This window comes from Sorex araneus, chromosome X (genome assembly GCF_027595985.1).
Source record: "Sorex araneus isolate mSorAra2 chromosome X, mSorAra2.pri, whole genome shotgun sequence".
Taxonomy (NCBI): domain Eukaryota; kingdom Metazoa; phylum Chordata; class Mammalia; order Eulipotyphla; family Soricidae; genus Sorex; species Sorex araneus.
Window position 1 is genome coordinate 99835570 of NC_073313.1, and position 19974 is coordinate 99855543.

General features: G+C 39.6%; 1 protein-coding gene and 1 long non-coding RNA gene across 2 annotated transcripts in view; one reads left to right on the forward strand and one right to left on the reverse strand.

Annotated features, from left to right (window-relative positions):
- The window catches only part of LOC129399702 (uncharacterized), a 20365-nt gene continuing 391 nt past the window's right edge, over positions 1–19974 (forward strand). The window contains exons 1-4 of the long non-coding RNA XR_008627281.1: positions 1–86; positions 4294–4347; positions 15139–15315; positions 18431–18631. This is a non-coding gene — a long non-coding RNA (uncharacterized LOC129399702). The remainder of the gene's footprint in view (positions 87–4293; positions 4348–15138; positions 15316–18430; positions 18632–19974) is intronic.
- The window catches only part of LOC101543886 (glycine receptor subunit alpha-4), a 23339-nt gene continuing 18737 nt past the window's right edge, over positions 15373–19974 (reverse strand). Inside the window, exon 9 of the mRNA XM_004606324.2 lies at positions 15373–17047. Coding sequence (XP_004606381.2) covers positions 16757–17047 — 291 coding nt within the window. The 3' untranslated portion in view covers positions 15373–16756. The remainder of the gene's footprint in view (positions 17048–19974) is intronic.

Here is a 19974-nt window from a genome sequence, read left to right on the forward strand (position 1 = left end):
CTCTGAGACACCAGCAAAACCCTCAGCTCATGATGCTTGGTGGACCATCTAGGAAACATCTCCTTTTTCCAATTCTGTCACTTGAGGTAAGATGCTTGCCTATCACACCCTGGTTCAATCTGTGACGCCACATATGGTACCCTGAGCGCTGCCAGGAGTAACCTCTGAACACCTCTGGGTGTGTGTGACCCTAACAAAACCAACTTCTATCCTTTGATGTTTGATCTGAAAGGCAGTTGTAGACCTCTGACTGGGATTACTTTCCAGCGAATCTGAGAGGTTCTCAGCTTTCTCTTCACAGAGTACAATCTGATAGAGTATGGGACTTTCCTAAGGTTAAATGGGCTTCCATTATGTGGAGCCATGAGCCTTGTCAGGCTAAACCATATATGTTATTGCTTGTCTTCCTCGTCTGTGGCCATACTCCTGTCTGGTCCTCTCACTGTACTTAACTCCTGGAACTCCTGAGATGGTGAGAATCTCCTAGAAATTGACAAATTGGTTAGTCAGCTGGGCTTGGTACCTGTTGTACCCAAGGAGTAAGCCAACACTTTGACCCAGATGTCATATGGGAACTTTGACCCTTGAGTGGCTTCACTGAACCTTTCAGTGGTGATGCCTCTAATAACAAGTTTATTTCAGTCTGCTAACAATCTGGATCTGGAGATGCCTTGTCCTGATTGTCATGCTGTCTACATTGTGTTTACTTCCATTCTGTCATTCTAGGTACCATGGGACAAACCAACTCCATTCCCCAAGAATCTCTCCTGGGCTGTTCCCTTAACTGGACTAGATTCAGTTCCCCCACCCTTGGGAAAAAGCACCTAATCTTTCTCTACAATGTTAGTGGCACTCTGGCCACTAATTCTTTCTCCAATTCTATATTTATTGTTAGTGCATAGAAAAAATGGTCTAAGGTTCTTTTATTACCCTTAACAGAAACCCAAAATTCTGTAAAGCCTGTCACATGTGCCTTTCCAGGATGTCATGGGCTAGCCATTCCTGACCAGCCTCCTCCAGAGGTTACTCTCTGTACTTCCGCACACACTCAGGGTGGGTATTCTTATATTCCTACCCCACCTCAAAACCTGGTTCCCAACTTTACTTCCACAACAGGCATGCCAGAACTATCTGTGTGCATGTCCTGTTCCCCAAATATGACGTAGCATAAATCAAACCAAAATTAATCTCCTTTTCAGAGAATTCTTATTGGTTTGTCAAAGAGTTCCAGAGTTCTGCTTTTGATATAACTTTGCAAGACATTCACATTGTCCCTGTAACCTACTGCTGCTTAGAGGATAAACATCGTAGAGAACAAACCCAGTGCCATGCTGACAAATTGGCAAAACACAACATGCAGTACTTATTTTTACACACTCACTAGAGCAGAACTTCTTAAACATTTACCACTGGAGACACCTTTTGCCAGAGAATTTTACGTGACCTGGGTGTATAAACTAGGTATACAAGTAAACATTTAGTAATAAATTTATTTTAAAACAATTATTTTCATGACTCCAACTCATTCTGTTTTTTGACATAATTTAATAAGTAGGCATCAGTGTGACATAAAATGTAACAAAAATTTATATGTTTTATTAAGATACCCTCCTGTAGGATAACATAGCCTTAGGTAGTTTAGGTTTATTGGGTTACTCCCGTCACAGTGCTCCACATTCCTCTTTGTTTATTTGTAGCTTCTTTCTTAGTGTTCTGTTGACTTGTAAATAATGTTTTTCTCTTCTCCTTGAGTCCTTTGCATAGTTTATTCAGAGCCATGTCCTTTTTGTACGGACACAGGAAGACTTAGAAAGTGCTATGCTTTTGTAACCTGGGAGTCATTTGACTCTACATGATATTTTCCTCCAGGGCATCTGTTCTCTCAACCTAAGCCTCAGCTGCCCTTCCTAGCACCCCCAAAAGCAGGGTCCCGACGAGACGGACCCAGGGCAAGTGGTGAGTTGTGTGCTACCCTGGCATCGAGATGGGCCTGGCCAAAGTGCCTAATGCTTAACTATAAGTTTAGAGCTTGACCATGGACAAATGTTGTCATGATCCAAACAGTGATAACTAGATTTGGACCCTGCTAGGGTTAGGAGTGATTAATCTGGCCTGAGTGCTGTGGTCTGAGTCTGTGGCAAGATGTTGTCAGGAGAGCTGCCTTGCAAACCTCAATGTATCTCTTGCTATGTCCATGAAAAATAACTAGTATTAAGATGTTAATGAGTGTTTGGAATGAGGAGAGGAGAAAAAAACCCTTAAGAGGTATTTTGCCTACTGGCAGTCTGGAAGGGCTTTGGAACACCCCTAGGTTGTGTTCCCTTTAAACCTGACAGCCCTCTGGAAGGGCTTTATTATGTTGATTTTGCTACCTGGCTGGGTGTAACCTAGGGGCAAGGGTGAGAGAGGAAAAAGGGAGGAGAGAGATGGAGAGGCTGGAGTTGATCCAGAGAGGGGACGGAGCTGGGAGTGCGGGAGATGAGAAAGATGGAAGATTGAATAAACGGTTACTAATCAGCAACCAGCTTGGTCCTCGTTCTTCCTTCGCCTTTCCTTGACCACCGGCCGTCCTGATCCAGTCCACACACTGCGGTTCCAGAGCACCGGATGCGGGTGGTGAGACAGAGCTGCCTGGAGAGCCCGAGAGTGCACATGCCCCTCGGCGTGCTTTAGTTTTTTACACCCTCCATATTATCAATCCTGATTTATAGATTAAGAGCTACAGTGTAGCAATACAAAATTATTTACCTAGTGCCAACAATGAGCATAGGGGCTAGGATTTGAACTTGAAGCTAAGCCCTGGACAGTACTCTCTTTAACCACATAGCTTGTCTTTCTGAGCCTATAAATTGCAGATACCTTTTTTGTACTTGATTAAGTGGATCAATAAAGGGAAGGAAAGCAAACCAAAGAAATTGAAATACTTTGATGATTTCATACCCTTTTTCATTTCCATTCTGTAATAAGACATTACTTAAAGGCTCATAAGTGTTTCCCTGCTTTCTTTTATATTTCCCAAGTGCTCTCTTTGCTCTGTAGTTATCTTTTTTAGTTTATATCAAAATCTCTCCTATATAGTCCTGAAAATTAGGGACCTATTGCAATTTTATAGTTGAATTAAAGTGAGTATAATTAGTTTTCTTTGGTTGTACAACTTATAAGTGGTAAAGCTGTGGGGAGTAATTGCTGGTTTATCTGATCCTAGTACCCTGCTAAGCTTTCTACTGCTGGGTTTTGAATCTAGTTTAGTTAATTATTATTTATTTGACTTTCAACAAGGTGAAAATATTTTTTCTGAGCCTCAGTTTCACCGTATATTAGATAAGAAAAATATTTCTGCTTCAGAATTTTAGAGGTGTACAGTAAGTAATGTAGCCATGAGGCATTTGGGCAGTTGGATTAAAATTAATTAAGATTTTAAAAATCAGGCTGGGAGGTAGTACAACAGTCAGGGCACTTGTTTAGCATGTGTCTGACCTGGGTTTAATTCTCAGCACCATATGGCATCCCAGCTTTGGTGTATCCCTGGAGGTACCCCAGAACTGCTGAGGTGGCCTTGGTGGTACCTGGCACCACAGGACATAAGCAGCACAAATTCTCAGGTCTAAGCATTGATCTGCCAGTCCAGTTGTTTGGCTGAGCATTACCCAATCCCTCTGAACACCGCTTGGGTGGCCATTGCCTCACAAGAGAAATGTTTAGAAATCCAGTTTTTCAGCTGCCCTAACCACACTTCAAGGGCTCAACTCAATAGCTACTTATGGCTAGTATTGATACCATATTAGGTACTAACAGGTAAAGAAGCCATCATCATCAAAGTTTTATTTGGCAGTGCTAATTTAGAGTATATAATGTATGTAAAATGTGTATTTCATAACAGGTGACCAAGGACACTGATTTCCTTTGCTCTTTCAGCCTCATAGCTGACAGTGTTCTGTTTCATTGGTGGGATCAGGAAAGGAAAATAACACCCAGGTTACTGTAACTGGATGTGCATGGCTTTGGGATACACATCTCTTAACTCTCACTCGAGTGTTATATCTAGTAAACCCGTACCTGTCTGTCTATACAGAGTGCGACTTTACAGCTAAGAGTATAAATAAAGTGAATTTATTTTGAAATCCAAGTAGTAGCAGTAAAAGACTGGGGAATTCAATATTTTCTATGTGACAAGTCGCACAGTGTAAAGCTTATGAATCTGTAGTCTTAGTGAATCCATATTGAATTCAGAGAAGTTAAAGATTCACTGCAAGTTGGTGGAACAAAGGTTTAGACTTATTATCTGATTCCTAGGTGCATGCTGCTTTCTTCCACTTATTGGGATATGGCTTCAGCAGATAAATGCCTGTAAGTAAAACTTCAGAAAATGTGAGTTACTCATCTTCCTTTAGAATTCACAACTGAACCACTGTCCTCATCATCTGTATTTAATGGGAGGGAAAGAGCTTAGGTCAGTGTACCTTTAGGCTTAAGACCAAGGCCTGGGAAAGATCGTTTGTGGTCTCAGCCTTCACAAAATCCCCAGTGACTACAACAAATTTTCAAGACCGCCATTTTCTCATGTAGTGCTTTCATTCTAATTAGAAACATGTGCCACCTGGGGGCAGCCTAATTGCAGAGAAGTGTCCACCCCGAATGGGACACTGAAAAAATATATATATTTATTTATATGTTTATATATGTACATATATATATATAAAACCAGTGTGAATTACAAAGTTATTCATGATTGAGGTATTGAGTTTTAGTTTTACAGTGGTCCAACACCAGGTCAGCTGTGTTCAGTACCTTCTATACTGTCACTCTGACCCCTCCCACACTATTTGACCTATCTATTTGGGCAAAGGGATCCCTTCAAGTCATTTATAACCTAATTTAATTAATAGTGTTTGGGTGATATTAGGATGTCAGACTTGCACAAAATCCCTTGGTTTCTTCTTCCTACGCAATAGTTAAGTGTACAATTACATAAATATGTGTTTTTTTAAACATAAACTTAATTTGGTATGGTCATTATCTCAGGAGGATTCCTTGAGCTAGTTTTCCAGAGATGTGTGTGTGTGTACGTGTGCGCGCGCGCACGTGTGCATGCTCTTATGCATGCACTTGTGCATGCACTTGCAAGGCAAATGCCCCACTATACTATACTATTGCTTTTTTCCCTAGTTTTTAGGCTTACACCCTACATCCACAGTACCCATTTCACTGGAAATAACACAAGGTGTATCTATTAAAATAACTAGCTGTCATATTATTAAAAAGGACAAACCATTAGTGCTTAAAACGTATCAAAAATATTGGAAACTTTAATGATAACTGGGGGTTCACTACACTATTTCTACTTTTGTGTATTATGAATTTTTCCATAAAACATTTTTTTTTAGAAATTAAAAAATTGACATCTGCTTCATTGATTTCTGGGAAAAAACACGTGGGTTTCTCTTTAGAAGAATACTTGCTAACCAAGGAGTCGAATGAAAGTAAACCCCTTTTATAGGGATGTAAGGTGTTAAGAATATGAGGTATGTTATTTTAGATTTAAAAAACCTTCTCTCTGTCATAAATTACGATAAGGCGTCCTAGAAGAAGAATTCACTGTCTGTGGTTACTTCTGAGTAAGTGTTACTATAATAAACCACTGTTAGTGAAATAAGTTTATCACGTCCCTCAAACATTTTGGAGTGAAAGGAAAGTTGAACTCTAGGAAAACAGGCCTCAGCTAATTAATGAGAACTGTTTTTGCTACCAGACAGAAACATAGGCAAAGGGAATTGGGGAGCAAGAGACAGTGAATGGCATGACACAGCTTCCTTCTCACACTAGGTGGATGCTAGAACAAAGCTCCTAAGGAAAGAGCAGATAGATACAGACTGTTTGTGGCAGAGACCTTCACTTGGAATCTCAGAGGATGTTTTGATGGTTTCGGGTCCCACCTAACTTGCAAGTTTTAAAACAGTAGAAAACTGGTTTGAAGGCACAGATTGCATGCATACTGTAGTTGAAGCACCAAAAACCTGAGTGTCCCGCTCAGGAAGATTCCATGAAGTGTACATTGAAAACTGTAGCATTATGCGTTTCTGTTGCAATTTTATTTTGCTAATGAGGTCATGAGAATATTGCTAAACTGGGAATAAGCTTTGTTTAGAGAGATGGGGCATTCTTTGAGGTATGGGACCTATGAGGACATCTTTTAAGGTTCTAAGGTTGAGGTAACGTGATTAGAAATGAGTACAGAGAAGAAAGCCAGGACCGTTTGTAAAAGGTACAAAGGCAAGATTCACCAGGCTGCTTTTAGGCCAGAATCGTGGGAAGGGTGTCAGTGAGACCCAGGCAGGTGCAGCTTGCTTTCAATAGAGCTGGTCTGTGAAGCTTGGCTGAGAGGACAGAGGAAGATTGATGTTTGCACCAGAGCAGGGCTGTCAGCTGTGCTCACCGCCTCACCATGGTCCCAGCTGTAAACAAAAGCCCTGGCCCTTCATGGCACTGCAGAGCAGTCCAGGCTGGTGTAAGTCTCTGAGGACAGCTAGACCATTTTCTCATGCTGGCTGACAACCAGAAGAAAGAAGAAACAATAGAAGGTGATGGTGGTGGTGGTGATCATGGGAGGGAAGTATTGGAAAGGGGGGAGAAGCAGTGACCAATGAGGAGAAGCTGTCAATTTCAACTCACAGGTCTTTGGATACCAATCAATAGTAAATGTCTTATAAGGAAAGCAGGACCCTTGTCAGTTTCAGAGAAAATAGTAAGTCACTAAAGGACTTATGGCTTTTGGTGTTCATGTGTTTATTTCATACTGTATGATTCCATTTATTTTTATTAAATCAGCATGAAATACATAGTTAGAAAGTTGTTCATGATTGGGTTTCAGTATTCCAATGTTCCAACACCTGTTCCTTTAATTGATTCAGTGAGGGATTGCAAATATAGTACAGTGGGTGGGCAGTTGCCTTGTACCGGATGACCCAGGTTTGATGCTCAACACCTCATGTGGTCCTCTGAACCCCTCCAGTAGTGATTTTTGAGCACAGAATCAGGAATAAGCCCTCAGCACTGCCAGGTATGGCCCTCCAAAGTAAAAAAATTATTCAGTGAGTAACTAATGTGTCTATCACTGTGTTAGACACACTGGTGATGCCAAAGAAATAAAAGAGTTCATAAATTCAAGAAGCTTATAGGAATTTGGGGAATATAAAATTTCTACATAGCAAATCTATTTTTATTAAAAGTTTACATTATATTTTAAGGGTAAGCAATGCATCTTTAAATGCTGTTTGACAAGCATGGAATAGAAGTTTAGAAGCAAGAGAAGCTGTATCTGACTATGATCAGAGAAGATGAAATTTTAGATGTCTTGAGAATGACAGACATAGTTTAAGTGAAGTAACACACTCAGTATTGCAGGTTATGATAAAAGCATTAGCAAAAAATAAGGACTATTTACATAAAGCAAAGCTGGAGACTCTTCAACTTTCTATCTGGTGGCTGGGGTCACCAAGGCTGCTCTCAATGATACCAGGACGACTCTGTGTTGCCAGGAATCTTACCCGAGACTCTGCATATCAGGCATGTATCTCAACCCTTTGCGCTGTTTCTCAAGCTCTTGGGTCATATATGTAAATATGTCTCCATAAATCCTTCCATTACACCACTTCTCCTAATTACTACCAATACTATGATAAGTTAAACTCATTTATTTTAATTTCCAATGTATTTCTATTTTCTGGCATTCCATATGGTCCCCCAAGCATCGGCAGGAGTTATTCCTGAATGTAGAGCCAGGAGTAACTATTGAGCATCGCCAGTTTGACCTACCTCCCCCCCAAAAAAACACAACTCAGTTCTGTAGGTCAGTTTTCAGATTCTCTTGCCTTTGACCATTTATTATTCTTTTACTATAGTTCTTTATATTCCACATTTGAGAGATTGTCCTATATTTTCCCCTCTTATGTTCATTGTCTTCTCTTAGCATGAATACCCTCCAGTTTCATTCTCATAATGGCTCGTCCTTTTTCACTGTGGGGGGAATACTTAGTGATGCTTGCAGCTTTAGGCAACCCCTTGGTAGTATTTGGGGGACCATGTGGTTCCAAGTATTGAACCCAGAGTACATGCAAGGTTATGTGCTCTACCAGTTGATCACATCTCCAGCCCACACATTTTTTTCATGTTATAATTCTCCAATAACTTAATCCGAGTTGTTTCCCCAAGAGAATATAAGCCTTCTGAGAGGAGGGACTATGTTTCTTCTTTACTAGTACCTGTACCCATATTCAGTGCTTGGTATATTGTAGTTGGTACTCCAGGATTTTTGTTTGTTTTTGTTTACACCCAGCTGTGCTTAGGGCTTACTCCTGGCTTTCTGTTCAGGTGTCATTCGCAGCAGTGCTCAAGAGACCATGTGGTGTCAGGGATCAAATTAGGCTTGACTGCATGTAAGGCAAGTAAGTGCTTTCACACCTTCACTATCTTTCTCGCCCAAATTCTTATGAACAAATCCAAGGGAGATGAGCCAATATTGTTAATGTATGTGGAAGCTAACCTGAAGAGATTGTTACTGAATCTGTAAGCTAAGGGAAACTTTTGAAAGTTTTTTTTTATTTATTAAAGGAAGAAATCATAAGAGAATACTAACCGAAAAAATAGCAGTTCAATATATTGAAACCCAGTCTCAGCCTACCCAAACCCTAGCCTCTCTGTTATCATGTGGTCTTATATCCATTGCATAGCTGCCAAAACACTGCACAGTTTACTCGTTGGTCCTCCCAGCTAGAGAGAATTGACAGTAGAGTTAAATGCACTTATTTTCATATGTGCATTTGATACTTGGTTGATGTTTGTTAACTGCCCTCATGTTTCAAACAGTGTGCTCTGAACTACAGATGAAGTCCTTTTCCATGCCTTAATGGAGTTTATAATTAAGGGAACTCGTGCTTAATCACTTGATAACTTCAAATTCCTAGTGAAGGAGTTTGTCTCACCTGAGCTGAAAAAGGTAGGGTTTTAAGGGCAGCTGAGAGCCTACAAAGGACCTGATTCTCAAGGCTAAGTCTTCTGTAAAACTGGAGACTTGATAAGATACTAAAAATGGATGCTTATGCAAAACTTCAGTATATTTTCACTTTTATGAGCACGAGAAATCACTTTGTGAAGGACATTTTTGAAAGGCATTCAAGCAGTAATCACTGGTTAACATTACAGGTCTGGGCCTCCTAGGCATTCAAGGTGCACACCTTGAATGAAAGAGTGGAGGAACACAAGCAATTACAAAGAAAAAGGAGTTAAAATTCCCAATTAAAAAATGAGTTGCACTGTACCCTTGAGTACTGAGAATACTCATTGAACTAAGAATATAGCTCCAAGAAAGCTTGCTAAAGAAAGCTTGCTCCTGCAGTAGATATTAATGCCAGGGTTGATTCTTCTTAGCTTTGATTCAGTTCCCAGATAATTACTAGGAACAGGAAGTGAGCAAATGGGGATGTCAGAGAGGCAGTACACCCTGTGTCTTCCCTCAAAGCAGATGTAAAGAGAAAAAACAAATAGCGTGTGTTAGTTAAGATTCTAACTGGTTATCTCTTGTTTGAATGTTATAAGTGATGCTTTGAAGCTGTGTTCATTAATTTAACTCTTCCTACTATCATTTTCTCTTTGTATGTGTGTATGAGTGTTCAGGCACACACATGGGATTGAATCCAGTGCCTCATACATGCAAAGCTTGTACTCTGATGTGAGCTAGATTCCCAGCAAAACTTTTACTCTAAATAAGAATCCACCACCAAGTTATCAGGGAGAAAAAATTATAAGTAGCAAATAGACACAAATGATATTAATTTCCATAATTGATTTTCTCTGTTAGATGACCTTGGATAAAGAGGGTTCATACAACTGGAGTTTGAAATTTTAATAGGTGGGACAGAATTAGTCTTTGCCAAAATCAATGGAGTATGTTTCTTAAAAGGCTCAATAAATTAATGAGAAACCACAATGTCTCTTTCCTTAAAGTATCAGCCTGAAGCTTAGGCCAAATATTGACAATAGGTAATATTTATATTAGGGAAAGACTGAACGAAGTATAAGACCAAGAGTTTAATAAGTTATTTCAAAAGAAACGCTGGAAAGGGACACCTTGAATTTGTAGAGCTTGGAACTTGGCACAACCATTTGACATCCATAATTTTATCATAACCATTGCCAACATTTGTGCTTTTTTCTCTAAGGGAATTGGACAACTAATATTGGTATCAGCCAGCAAACAGATTAATATGACAGAAGTTTGGGCCTCTGGATCTAATAGATAGTGACATACTCTAGTTCTTCACTTTCTCTTCTAATATTTCCCTTCACAGCTTCAACTCAGTTGAAAAAAACTTAGGGGTTACACTGGTGAACCAGTCAGGCCCTCAGGTTCTCAGTGTTGTCTGATAAACAGAAAAGACCAAGTGATCTGGCAATGCCCTTCTGGCTCTGTCATACCAGGTTCTATTATTATAAGACATTGTGATCCGTTGAGACTTTTAGGATATCCCAGAAGAGAATAGTTTTATTAAAAGTCATTCTTTTTCTGTAAGGATAATGTTAAATACAATAAAGATAGCAAGTATGGTACTGTAATCAAAGATCAATTCTTGTTCTTTTTGTGGTCAGAGCTGTCTTTATAACAATGATTTTCACTTCTTGAAATGGGGATTAAATTGAGGAGTATGAAGACTGAGAGCAGGGGCTGGAGTGTTAGTACAGCGGGTAGGGCATTTCCCTTGCATGTGGCCAACCCGAGTTCGATTGCTAGCATTCCATAAGGTCCCCCGAGCACCACCGGGAGTAATTCCTGAGTGCAAAGTCGGAGTAACTCCTGTGCATCGCCAGGTGTGACCCAAAAAGCAAAAAAAAAAAAAAGACTGAGAGCAGCTAGCAAGTCATTATTGTTAGTAGGTACAAGAGGAGGGGTAAATGTGGTGTTTTAGAACTGCTGTAGGTTGGTCATTTGAAGTTTAATCAAAAAGATGTTAGATTCCTTTGTTATGAATGCCCTTAATTTTGACCTGTTCTTAAATGCTAATGAACTTCTGATTATTATCCAACTAATGCTGTTGTGGTGAGCCAGAATATAGTTCAAGGCAGTGGAATACATGCTTGGAATGTTTATAGTACCCAGAATTGATGCCCAGTACTTTATTTCCTCCCACATCAGGGCTTCTGGGAGTGTCACCTTTGTGCCCTTCCAAGCATCACAATCACTGGGCCAGTGCACTGAACTGTCAGGCAGAGTACCACTAAGAGTGGCTCCTATAAAAATACTTTTAAAATACAGTTGCAGTACTTGTAGAATGGACTCTCTCTCGAAGTTTCAGGTGGTAACTTTTGATTTTTGAGCCTTTTGAAGGTATAGTATACCTGGCTGTGCTCAGGACTTACTCATAGCTCTGCACTGGCAGGGTTTGAGGGCTCAGCTAGATATGGTGCGGGGTATTGAACTGGGTCGGCCACATGGAAAGCAAGTACCCCACCTGCTGGTACTATCATTCTTGCCCTGGTATTCAAATGTTTTAAAGCAGTCATAAACTTTATACTTAACTCCCCTAACTAAAAAAAAATACTATGAATTGAAAGTATCAGCTGAAAGTAAAAATACTCCGCGAATCAGAGAAAGCTATTTGTTATGGCTACAGACTTTGTAAGCATGTTATATGACAGTGGAAAGAACTCAGTAATAGTGGAGAGAATGAAAATATATGAAAAATAATTTAACATGACTCTTGGTGCATGTGGAATCAACAAGATGAGACACTTAAAATGTAAATCTGAAGTGTTAACAATTACAAGACATTTTACAAATATAGAAGAAAGACTTTTATGATACAGCCTTATCATGTAATGACTGATCTTTACCAAGCATTTACTATGTGCCAAGCACTGAGCTGAACACATTACCTACACTGTTTCATTTTTAATTTCTACAACAGCCCTGTGAGATAGGTATTGTTTTTTGCCTTCAGTTAACAGATAAGAATAATCGAATCACAGAAAGGTTTAATGATTTGTACAAAGCCACACAATTGTTGTGTGCTGAATCTTTTAGAGCCTTCAAATGGCCTTTTAGAAGAGGAAACTGGGGGAGGTGAAGTCATTTGTCCAAGAACCCATATCTAATGAGTGATGAATTGTAATGCAAACCCAGGCTCCATCTGGTACCAAAGCCATGCTGGTAATTGCTACAGTGTCATGAATGGAATCTATTAAAATAGAGAATATGTGCAGATTTGTCCAGATCCAACTCTGTAAGTCAGAGCATTCCCTGAATTTAAGTCATAATAAAAATTGCCCTTACTCCAGGGTGTTCATGATGAGAGCATGTACTTCCTTGGTGATGTACCCAGTACTGCAGACAGGATATTTGTAAAGAGTCTCCTAGTGAAAGCAGAGACAGAAAAACAGCTATTCTGTCAGGGTAGCAGTTACTGCATTCTCATGTGACTTTTGAAGGCAGCTTCATGATAGAAGACTTCATTCTATGGAGAGAAGTTCAACGGTCAAGAAAGCCCTTGGCTTAGGTGGCCTGCCTTCTTATGGTCCAAGATTTGTCAACAAGCAGTTCTGTTGTTATCAGTCTAATTTTCTAAACTGTAAATTTTATCTTTGATGTGAAGAAAGATGGAGCAAGGAGTGTGAAGCTGGGAAGATGGACCAATTGCTCTAATATCTTCAGGGTTTCTAACTCAAGCAGGAACAGTATGTAGCAGGGAGAAGCAGATGCTTACTCTTGACTATCTTGTCACTACCGTTTTCATTTGGTGTGATGGGAAAGATAACTCAATACAAATCTTCGTATTTAGAATATTATTAATGTTTAATAATCTTTTTATCTTTTGTTTGTTTTGGGGGCCACACCTGGTGGTGTTCAGGGCTTACTCCTGGTTCTGTTCTCAGGGATTACTTCTGGTGAGTCTTAGGTCAGCTTGGCTGCATGCAAGGCAAAAATCGTACCCACTTTACTATCTCTCCAGCCCCAGATCATTATAATTCTTTATTTAATTATGCAGTTAAAAGGTTTAAATGTCTTCTTAACCAATGTTTCTCAGGGGGGCATATGGCCCTTTGAGGGCTCTTATAATATTCCTAGGAGGTCAATGTCTAGGACAGGGGAAGGGCTCCGGAAAGAAACAAGGTCAAAAAAGGTGTCACAGTGGAAAAAAGGATGAGAAACACCATTCTTAAGTTTGGTTATATCATACTCAAAGGGGTGTGTGTGTGAGAGAGACAGAGACAGAGACAGAGAATTCTATTTGATTTATGAGACCTGAGGGTCTGTTTTGTGATAATTAATAGAAAGAGAATAGAAATGTAGTATATAATAAACCAGGCAGAAAGTCATGCTTTCATCCTATATATACATACCAAGTGGTATTGCTGTATACCAAAAGTTCTGTATACTGAAAATATGTAGTTTCTACTCAATGTAGATTGCTTACTCTACATTTTCACCATTGAGTCAGTACTGATACTCCCTGGTATGCTAATGATTTATAATCTTAATCCTCATGACTTTCACGTTTGGCTAATTTGTCTTTCATTAGCAGAGCAATTTAGAAATATCTTTAATGATTAGAAAATGACTTTGAATTTAAGGTTGTTTTCCAGTCAGAAATGATGAAATAATAATAATTATAACACCACTAATAGTAAATTGAGAATGAAGAAAAGTATGTGGAGCACATCTAAAGATTCACAGGAGATAATAAATTCTGAGCAAGGTTGGGATAATTGCATGTCTGAGTGAAAAGAAAAATAACTTCAGAGTCAATATTTCAGTTAGAAAAGTATCGATTCTTTTGTGAGAGGTGGGGAGAAAGGTTATGGGAGAAAGTGAAAGAAAGAAATTGTGTTCACTACTTTTCTTCCACATCTAAAGTTCTTTATATTTGATTGTGAATTCTGGGAGAGCAAGAGGCTGTACTTGTAGATTGTGGGGATAGAGGAATATAGACCACTGATTTTCTGAAAAGCAGAGCAAATTGAAAAGATGATGGGGGCGCTTATATATTAACAAGATGTGAATAAAGACTGGAAATAAAAGCTAGGAAAATATTTTAAATTGTATATTAACAATGAGTTAGGGGGATAGTGGTGGTGGGAAATGTTCACTGGTGGAGGGATGGGTGTTGAGACATTGTATGACTGAAACTTGATCATGAAAGGTTTGTAACTATCTCATGGTGATTCAATTAAAAAACAATGAACTAATAAAAGCGGTCAGCATACTTCTGTAGGAAGTTTTTCCTCTTCAAAAATATACTGTTTTAAACTCAAAATCACTTCATATGTGTGATCCAAGCAGATAGTGTGTGTGTGTCTATACGAATGAGGGTAAATGGAATGAGGGTAAATGAGTCTCTCGTATCACCTCTTGACATTTATTGTGATAACAAGGGCTCAAGTTCAAGAATTTCATGACTAAATGTATTGATAGGTGTCAGATACTTCAGTGCCCCTACCTTTATGTGTATATGTGTGAAAAAGAGAGAGGAAGAGAGAGAGAGAGAGAGAGGGGGGGTGGGAGGGAGGGAGGGAGGGAGGGAGAGAAAGGGGAGAAAGGTGGGGAAAATGAAAGCCATTTGTACCTGATGCTAACACAATGTGCCTCCCTTATAAACTGACAGTATCTTCCACCTGGCATTGCATCTGAGTAGCTTTTGAACTTCTTTGGGCTATTATGTTAGTTGGTACTTTGGCTGCATTGGCTTCTAGCACCAGCTGATACCCTGAGCTTAGTTCCAGTTGGGCAGATCTATTGCTCAGTGCTGTAGCTGTCTCCAGGGCATTGTTCTTGAGCGCTCCAACAGGGCAGATTTGTGCAGTTGGCCCATCTGGACAAGATCTCTAACAAGTAAAGCTCTGTGTAATAAGCTCATCTCCATAGTCCGCCCCCCCTTCACCCCCCAGCCTGCTCCACTATTCCCGCCTTCGGGCTGCAGCAGCCTGACACCCCCAGCCCCACCATGGAGAGTATCAAAGAGATACTCTCTGCTCCTTTCAAAAGGGTATTGCTTCTGTCCTCTCATTGATTGACATTACCTAGGAAGAAATAGGAAAACAGAGACTCTGCCCTATAAATTCAATCTCTATTCTTAACCCTTTTCTTTACAGTTGAATCATCTTGTCACCATAGTTGTAATGAATATCATCAGTAATGATTTCTGGTCCAGCTACTACGCTCAGCCCAAAATGCTTTCCGTAAATCAAGAGAAGTATATTCATGAACAGGAAAGAGCAAACAAGCTCAGTAGGAAAACAGGAAAAGAAATCCGAGTTCTTGGTTTGACTGTAAGAATTTCATTGGTTATTGAATTTATAAACTTTCAAATTTTGCATCATTTTTAGTAAGGGATGATGAGAGAGGGAGGGAAGAAGACAGCCAGGGAGAAAAAAACGGAGGGAAGAGGAAGGATGAGGTGGGGAAAGATGTCTGTGATTATTAGATTACCTTTGTCTTCTTGCAGTTTTCCTGCCTTTTTCTTTAATCTTTTACTCTTACCTTTTAAAATTTGTCACCAGAGGGTCATTTCAAAGGACGCTGTGTGCTAGACTCAGACTTCTCATGTTCCACCTGAATGCTACCTTATAATGGAGTGAGAACGGAACAGTTTTGGCTTAGAGCTCTCTAACTTACATAACTAGTTTGAGATTCATCAAGTTGGTGTTTGTTCAGAATGTATACCTAGTTCCTCTCTAGTAATCCTGAAATCTCTGTAATTATGGACAAGGTTGCTTGTCAGTGTTATTTGAACTCCAAAAGGAGATAAAGGAATGAGTCAGAAACAAAGTGTTATGGGAAATAAAGAAATTGGAGGAAAAGAAGCAACATACAGTTGCAGCCAACAAAAGATTTTAAGGGTAGTTTGTGCATTCTACTCTGGGTCCTTCTACTCCTCCTGGGTCCTACTACATGGACCTCACTGTTCTTGAATATTTTCTAGCATCATCAAGTAAGTTTTTAATTGAGCATTTATCATTGCCCATCTGTCAAACATACCCTGCCACTATACTGAATTAGTGAATAAATTAAATTTTCCAAGACAAGGAAGTTCAGGTGAATCTGAAAAAGTGGTGTTTCTGATAATTCAGAATTCTTTATCCCATTCTGACAATGTTAAGCTTTCTAGGAGACTTAAAACCCTCTTGTTGGGTCATATATTAGTGTCCTACCCCAGTGAAGCCCATAACTGTTTCAGTCTTGCTGTCATCTTGACTTCATTACTCAGTTAAGTAATCCTGACTGGGTCACATAGGACAGCCCTTCTGGATGTGAAAGATTCCATATTTGATTCCCTAATAGGAGTGGCAGAGAATAAAGGCCAGGCTCTGAGTGTGAGATGGCAGGGTAAGGACTGGTGGTACAAATAAGATAAGAAATGCATGAATCTCATAATACTAGTTTGAATATTATTCACTAGAAAACTGAAGAACAGATAGGCTCCTGCAAGGAAAGAAGGTCATCCTGACCCAGGAAAATGTTCAAATCTTCCTTGTATGAAATAGGACAGTGTAGAGAAAACCTAGTTTAGGGAAGATAAACGATCTAAGTATAGCCATCATTGGCACCTTGCAGGGTAGACCAGCATAGCTTTAGGATTGGCCATGGAAGTTCTGATTAGGAAGAAATGTATAAGGCCCCCTATGAAATCTAACAGAGAGGGAATGCCCACCCAGGAAGAAGCAGGAATCCAACAGCTTCTGGAGGGGACTCCATAGCCCCCTATTCTATTCATAGTGCCTGATGGATATCTTCTGATCGCAACACTTTATAGACAACCCAGTAGAAGATGTTGAAGACGAGGAAAGTGAAAGGGAAGACAGCTCGAGAGACTGTATCAATTCTCTTGGCTCGGTCCACGAAGAACTTCTGCATAGTTTCTCCCTCCCTTAGAAGAGGAGCTGGAACTTGGGGGCTATAAATGCCAGGTCCTTCCATTGGACCCCCATCCCTTGCCTGCAGGCAGTGACCCAGACCGTAGCCTCGGAAATAGAAGTGACTTTCTCGGATGATATCTTCCTCCTGAAATTACATGGAAGAAAAGGCAGAGAGATAGAAACCAGGCCACACAAATATCTCATTGGTGATGCTGTGCAGATATGATGGTTGGGTACAGAGGCCAATTGCAAGCTTTTATATAGTCATGAAATTGCTCACAAGATAGATGCTATACATGCTGTGTATATGTTATGATTGCATTTGCAGATAGGTTCTAAGCTGCCTTTTTGAAATGCATAACATTGTTTAGAATCATCTAAACTCCAATGAAGTGTCACTTGCTATGAGAAGGACTTTACAATGTCAAATAGTCTCTGACTGGAAATAAAACAGTAAAGGAAAATATACCATTTAGAAAGCACAACACAGATATTTAGACTTTATAAAATTGATTTAATAACTTCTAAAATATGTAAAATTGAATTATAATTTGCATAGCATCATTGTTGGTTTTGGGGAGGCCACACCCTATGGTGCACAGGGCTTAACTTCTGGCTCTCTGCTCAGGGATCATTCCTGGTGGTGCTTGGGGTACCATATGTGGTTCCAGAGAGCCAACCTTGGTTGGCCATGTACATAGCAAGCACATTACCTGCTGTACTTTCATTTTGGCCTTTGGCATAGTATCTTAAACATTTATTTATCTAGGCTCAAGAAGCTCAAGTCAGTTTGACCTCTGGTATTGAATGTCTCCTCTAGCTTTGCTGTGTATACCCCTTGGTGGCTTTAAGCAACACCAGGCCCAAGTGCTTAACAGTCTATTTGCATTGGCCAACTAATGCTGGGAGTAACCTTGATCCCCCAAGCATTGCATGAGAGGCCCCCACCCCAAAAGATAAAAAAATGATTGTCTTAACTCAGTTGAAAATTACAAAAGTCTTTAAAAAAACGTAGTGTCATGGACTATTGTAATCAGAATAAGGCTGATTATTATGTTGTAGATACATATGCTTCTCTGTAGATCTGCAGATTTCCATACAGGGATCAGTGGATAGAGGGAAACTCGTATTACCCAATACACTTTCCATCTGTGTGAACCATAATTAATGTAGCAGACTACAGAAAGTTTGTATATCCACTAGCCAGCAGGCAGTCTTAAATAGTTGTATCACAGTTTAGAACCAGAAGTGTATATATGTACAAATATATTTGTTTATATGTGAAATATAGGAGGCTTTATATAAAAATGGCGTGTATGAGAGTGAGAGAGAATCAAAGTGATCAATAGCCCCCACCCCACTTTGTATATACAAGCCAGTTTCTTCTACTTCTAAAGGATACACTGTCATCAGAAATGATGTCTCATTTGCTTGGACATTAGGTAGAGGACAAGTAAATATACATCAGAACCTAGAAATACTTCCTTTATTGATGGTTTAAGTTTTTTCTTTATTGTTTGTTTTTTAGATCACCCCTGGTGGTGCTTGGGGATAACCCCTGGGTATGTAACCATGCAGTGCCCAGATTGGGACCAGGCAATGCTGGGGTGATTGAACCTGGAGCTCCTGATAATTACAATTCTTAAAAGTACTGAAGTTTACAGAAGTAAAAGATTCAGTGATCTTAAGAAATCACCTGAGGTTAAAACCAGCCCTTACCTGAGGAGAGGTGAGTGTTGGGCCATAAATATAATGGCCTTTTGAGCAATCTTAATGTCACTTGGGCTAGGAAGCAAGTCAAATGGCTATGTTGTGGGAGTTATTATCAGTGCAATGGGCAAAACTGAGTATATTTTGTGAAGGAATGGGGAGTCTCCATTGCCTTTATGTGACTTTATCAGCAAAAATCAAACCTTCACTCATGGTTCATACCCAGCCCTGATTTCAACTTGCTTAGAAAGCCTCTGAGAGAGAGAGGGAGAAAAGGAGGGAGGGAGGGAGGGAGAAAGAGAAATAGGGAGGGAGGAAAACCAGGCGAGGGGTGATGGGAGAGAACCTGGGGAGACTGGTGCTGGGAAATGTACACTGGTGGAGGGATGGGTGTTGGAATATTGTATGATTGAAATCTAATCATGATCACCTTTGTAAAGTCTTTCTCAGAGTGATTAAATTAAAAATTTGAAAATAAATGAATGATATAATAAAAGTAACATTTTCTTTATCAGGGTTACCTCTTTTACTATTAATTTCAAATTTAACCTGGTATATGATAAGTCTTTCTAAATATTAATCTGGGTTACAAAATTCTGAATTCAGTTGTCACTGTCACTGTCATCCCATTGCTCATCGATTTGCTCCGGCGGGCACCAGTAACGTCTCCATTGTGAGACTTGTTACTGTTTTTGGCATATTGAATACAGCACAGGTAGTTTGCCAGGCTCTGCCGCGTGGGCGAGTTACTCTCAGTAGCTTGCCAGGTTCTCCGAGAGGGGCGGAGGAATCAAACCCGGGTCGGCCGCATGCAAGGCGAACGCCCTACCCACCTTATTATTGCTCCTCCAGCTCAATTCAGTTGTATATATTAATAATAGCAAGACCAGAGCCCAAATGTATTAATTCACTGGTAAATATTCTGATATTGTGAGTTAGGGAAACATGCATAATATTTATGATGTCTTTGTCCTTAGTCTCCACAAATATAGTGAGGCTGTTATTTCCTCCAATTGTATAAGAAATTGTTAAAGTAAAAAAAAAAGAAATCCTCTCTAAACTCTTTCAACTTTTCTTTCTTGTTTCTTAGTGCCCATATCAATCAATCAATATTTCAATCTCAGATTTATGGCCAGCTAATCTATGAAAAAGGAGTTAAACATATAAAGTGGAGCAAAGAATATTTCTTTGAAAAATGGTGATGGAAAAACTGGATAGCCACATGTGAAAAATGAAATTAGACCTGTACACAACACCCTTCACCAAAAAACTCATAGTGTATTAAAGATTTCAAGATTAAACCAGAATCCATAAAATACATTAAAGAAAACAGCAGAGTTCTTCAGGAAATTGACCTCAGAG